The 5,144-nt window shown below is 49.8% G+C and overlaps 1 protein-coding gene across 1 annotated transcript; it reads left to right on the top strand.

The window, feature by feature from the left end:
• Nucleotides 1–2,530: 2,530 nt before the first annotated feature.
• On the top strand, nt 2,531–4,582 carry TWIST1 (twist family bHLH transcription factor 1). The gene is made up of 2 exons (XM_050938763.1): nt 2,531–3,289; nt 4,009–4,582. Exon 1 carries the CDS (start codon nt 2,686–2,688, stop codon nt 3,244–3,246), a length of 561 nt encoding a protein of 186 aa, XP_050794720.1. The 5' UTR covers nt 2,531–2,685; the 3' UTR covers nt 3,247–3,289; nt 4,009–4,582.
• The last annotated feature ends 562 nt before the right edge of the window (nt 4,583–5,144 follow it).

Genomic DNA, 5,144 nt, shown 5'->3' with positions numbered 1-5,144 from the left:
CACTTTCGCCCCAGCCACTGTTTTCCTTTCCTTTAAGGTGGAAAAAAAAAAAGAACGTTTGTTTAGGATCCTCACATGGATTTTCCTCTCAACGTGTTCTTTGGATTAACGAATAACACGCAGACTAGATTCTCCGGCCCCATCCACTACCGCCATGCGCTACTAATCGCGCTGGAAGTTCAATGCTCTGGTGAACGATTTGTGTTACTTCTTTCAGAACCAAGCCACGGAGATCAATGATTGCGAAGGCAAAAATGTTTTGATTGCATCCTTTTAGGCTACAGCGTTTTACTCTTTGACTAGCTTACTAATACTATGGACTCTCTGTCGCTCCCCCCACCTTCCTTCACTATTTTTTCCGGGCTAGATAATATTTAGATTACGTTTTGCCCTCCGATACCACTCACTTTACAGTTTTACTGCCTGTATCATAGTGAAAGAAAGAAAGAAAGAAAGAAAGAAAGAAAGAAAGAAAGAAAGAAAGAACCATGTCATTGTCGTCCTAGCAAAGGTTACTCTTGCATTGCCAGATTCCATCAAATCAGAAGTACTAGATTACTACTGGGAGTTGGGCAGATAATCCTTTGGGAACAAAGGATAAATTAGTCCCACCCAGGCAAGCCCTCATTCTAAGGGAGGATGACCATGTCAAATGGGAAAGGCCTATTGGTCATTGTAGCGTGCCGTATTCGCAAAGCCAATGAAATTATGACAACTAGCGCTTTGCACGTGCCCCTTGTCAGTGTGTGCGAGGCAGCTCTTGGAGCTGTGTGGTGTCTTTATCACTCCTTAGTGAGTGACCCATCTGCTTTTCACACCCCTATTCATAAAGGATAAAGCAATTTTTTGTTTAAATCAGTGGGGGAAATGCAACCACGAGTCCAACCTCATTGTTCGGAATTATAATAATAAAATAACAACGAAGTAGCCAGTTTGCACAGTTATTTCTAAACGCCAGCTAGAATAGTATCTATTATGCATGTCAACGATGAAGATTCAAGCCATGCAAAAAGATGTCAGGGCATTGGATTCCGATTTTTATCAATGAACGCTTTCCTCGCAAACGGCCTCAACATACAACCGAACTACGTATATTCGGGGCTATCATGGTACCGTCCTGTTCTTTGACTTTCGACAAGGTGCCCAGGCAGACAGAGAACTCCACTCAAACGGCTGAGAAGCGAGATCTAATAAAGTGTTGAGTAAACCCTGCATTAAAGCCTTGCGCTCTCCTGAGACAGTGATCTAAAATATTGACTGGTCGCATTGCAACTCCTCGCTTTCCAACACAGGCTTTCTAAGGTTGCAGCTGAGGTGTTGTTAAAAAACCACAGCACCTGCGCTTTTCTGGTAGGGAACTGGGAGGGGAGGACCAAGACCTGCGTGTGCAAACCTAAAAAAAAAACCCAAATATAAAACAGATTGGTGCTCTGTTCACCCCACAACACATCTTGGAGTGAGGGAAAACTTACTGCCCGATCACCAGTAATGAAATCTCAGCAGTGAGGAGTTGTACAAGACAGTCTCCTCACTGACTTCCCTCTGGATGCAAAGGGTTTGTTTGTCAGTACTATGTCAATCATGTATCAGAGGAGTAGCCGTGTTAGTCTGGATCTGTAAAAGCAGCAAAGAATCCTGTGGCACCTTATAGACTAACAGACGTTTTGGAGCATGAGCTTTCGTGGGTGAATACTCACTTCCTCAGATGCATGCATCTGAGGAAGTGGGTATTCACCCACGAAAGCTCATGCTCCAAAACGTCTGTTAGTCTATAAGGTGCCACAGGATTCTTTGGTGCTATGTCAATCATGTATTTTTCCCCCCAAGGCTGAAGAAGCACTCCAGGATATGAGTGAAATGAGCTAATATCAGTTTTTCTCCATATTTACATAGAAGAAGGCTTCCCCCTCGCAGATTACATCACCGTAATAGGACAGACCGCCCAAGAAATCCCTTGGCTCCCCCGGAAATGCAGCCCATGCACCAGAGGTGATGGGAGCTAGTGGTGTGTGTGCCAGCACCGCACATTGCGTCTTCTTGTGCATTTCTTCTCCCTCCCTCAGTTCTGCAAGCCGTTGCCCATGGCACGGGGGACATGGGAGAGGGACAGAACGCCCCAGCTGCTCGTGCTGCTGGGACAACGAGCCCTGTGCAGCCCGAACAATAAGGGCCGAGCTCCCAATTATTAACTGGGCTCAGGGCGCAGTGGCAAAGCCCCTCGAAGCGCCCGTGTAAACGGGAAGAGCCCGAGAGAGAGGGACGGACGGAGGAAGAGGGGTAGATCACTTGTGAATGGTTTGGAAACATAATTGGGGGAAGGGGGAGCGGAAACGTCCCTATAAAGCTCAGCAAAGTCCCTCCTCTCCACGTCAGGCCGATGACACCGCCGCTGCCCCAAACTTTCCGCCAGCAGGAGCTATAAGAGCCTCTAAGTCTGCAACTTTCTCCCAATCCCAGACACCTCGAAGGGGCTCCAAGGAGGGATCGAGAGGGGTGGGCTGTGGTGGGGTTTTTTTTCTCCTGGATCCAGATGCCATCCCCCCACCCCCCGAACTGAGGTCCTCCTCCCTCTCCTCCTCCGCCTCGCAGGCCCGCAAGCCGCGATCCAGGGGGAGCTGGCGGGTTAGGTGCCCCCCTCTTCTCCCTGCCCCCCTCCGGGCTCGCGTCGTGTGTCCCCCCCCAGAGATGATGCAGCAGGACGAGTCGAGCTCTCCAGTCTCCCCGGCCGACGACAGCCTGAGCAACAGCGAAGAGGAGCCCGACCGGCAGCAGCAGCCCAGCGGCAAGCGAGGGGGGCGCAAGCGGAGATCCAGCAGGCGCAGCGCAGGAGCGGCCGTCGGAGCCGGGGAGGAGCCGTGCAGCCCGGCCCAAGGCAAGCGAGGCAAGAAGTCCGGAGCCGGGGGAGGCGGCGGCAGCAGCAGCGGCGGAGGCAGCCCCCAGTCCTACGAGGAGCTGCAGACCCAGCGGGTCATGGCCAACGTGCGGGAGCGCCAGCGCACCCAGTCCCTGAACGAAGCCTTCGCCGCCTTGCGGAAGATCATCCCCACCCTGCCCTCGGACAAGCTCAGCAAGATCCAGACCCTCAAGCTGGCGGCCAGGTACATCGACTTCCTCTACCAGGTCTTACAGAGCGACGAGCTGGACTCCAAGATGGCCAGCTGCAGCTATGTGGCCCACGAGCGGCTCAGCTACGCCTTCTCCGTGTGGAGGATGGAGGGCGCCTGGTCCATGTCCGCATCCCACTAGCAGGGAGGGGCCCCCACCCGCACCCCCAGGGAAGGAGACCTAGGTAAGGCAGGACGCGGCCCGGGGGCGAGCCCATCCCTGCGCGCGTGAGGCTGGGGAGGGGATCGTGAGGGGAGGGAGCCCCCGGGCAGAGCTGGGAAATCTCTGGGCCTGGGCCTGCACCGAGCGAGCCCAATGCTGGCGATCTGGGAGGGCTCCGCTTGCTGGGTGCCCAGCGGGAGACGTCTCGAAGGGGCCTGCTGTTCAGCCAGTGCCCCGCCAAGCGGCCCCGGGAGGGCGCTCGAGCCGGGCACCAGAACCACTCGGGACGTTTGCAAAGCGTGGGCGGGTGTAACATACAGGCGGCTTCCGAGGGGGAACGCGGGCGCTTCAGCCAACGTTGCATGAGCGAAGGTGGGGGGTTCGGATGGTTTCCTGTCCTTGCTGTGTGTGTGTGTGAGAGAGAGAGAGAAAGAGAGAGATTATTCCTCCACCAAACCTTCAGTGTAAATTCGCTTTTTAAAAAGAGGAATCGGTGTCTCTGGTTCACTTCCCAGTGCGCCTTTCCCAGTTCCTTTCCCCCTGCTATGGTCCCCTCGCTCACCCCAGCCCCACCGCCGGGTGCTTTAATTCCTCCTGATTGTGTTGCTGTGCTGGATCACCGTCAGTTGTGTCGCAGGCAAAACAGCACCGCTTGCTCGCTCACTCTTTTCTGCATACCTTTTTTTTTAAATAAAAAGAATCAGTAACAAACCTTTCCTCCCCCTCTCTGGGTTTTTGCAGATGACATTGTTCCCAAAGAAGGAGAAAATGGACAGTCTAGAGACTCTGAAGTTGGATACCATTAAAAAAATAAAATAATTAAAAAAAAAACTATGCCAAGGATTTTCTTGGAAATGAGAAGAGCTATATCCAAATTCAAAGCAGGGCGTGGGGAGCACTTAAAGAAAGAAAGAGGCAAGGGTGCTTGGACAGTGACCACCCAGATAGGCATCTGCACAATCCACACATCTCTGCATTCTGATAGAAGTCTGAACAGTGTTTTGGGTTTTTTTTAATTTTGACGAAGAATGTTGGAATTTAATTTTTTTTGCATGCATACATTCCCAAGAGGTCGTGCCTATGAGCCACTGATGAAAGGAAAATACATTATTGTGGACTCTCGCCGTTCTTGAATGGTCATAATGAAAAAAACAAAACACGTTAGAGATGAAAACATTTTAGGGGGGAAAACAAACTGGGCTCAAACTGTTATACACAAACCTACCCGGTTCCTACTTTTTTATTATTATTTTTTCCTCTGAGAAAAAAATAAACATTTTATTTATTTATTGATGACCCATGTTAAAATGCAGATAGATCCGGTGTCTAAATGCATTCATATTTTTATGGTTGTTTTGTAAATATCATTGTATATTATTTTTCTGCAATAAATAAATATGATTGAAATTTTAAGAACCTTAAAGTTTGGTCTATATGAAAAAAGCTGGGTTGAAGCTGGAGATAAATACCTGCTTGTTGAGCTGTAAAGACACCCAAGAGAGAGGGGGCACTAATATAAACAAACGGGGCGAAAAACGCAAATAAACTAGCTACTGACAGACACAGGCGAGTTATTTATAGAGACAGCTTTATTATTCTACTTTAGTGCTCATTGCACTTTGGGGTCGGATATTCTCTGACTCCTTATTTTAATAAGAACTCCAAATAATGTGGCATTAAGTGAAGAACTGAATTGTTTTAGCCACCGAGCTAAGTAATGGCATTCTTCTCCCAGACCATTTGCTTCCGAAATGTAAGCCAGAAAGATGGCACATGCCTCCTGCCATCGCTCTGTGCACAGCAAATTGTATTGATTTAACTAAAAAAGAGTTGAGGACAGGGAGCGCTTCCGTTTTAAAGAGGACCATAAACCGACA

The sequence above is a fragment of the Gopherus flavomarginatus genome, chromosome 2 (assembly GCF_025201925.1).
Source record: "Gopherus flavomarginatus isolate rGopFla2 chromosome 2, rGopFla2.mat.asm, whole genome shotgun sequence".
Classification (NCBI taxonomy): Eukaryota; Metazoa; Chordata; order Testudines; family Testudinidae; genus Gopherus; species Gopherus flavomarginatus.
Note: the sequence above shows the minus strand (reverse complement) of the source record. Positions and strands in the feature narration are given on the sequence as shown.

What these genes read in the sequence shown, in the direction of transcription:
- TWIST1 (XM_050938763.1), top strand. Translation starts at nt 2,686, where the DNA reads ATGATGCAGCAGGACGAGTCGAGCTCTCCAGTCTCCCCGGCCGACGAC.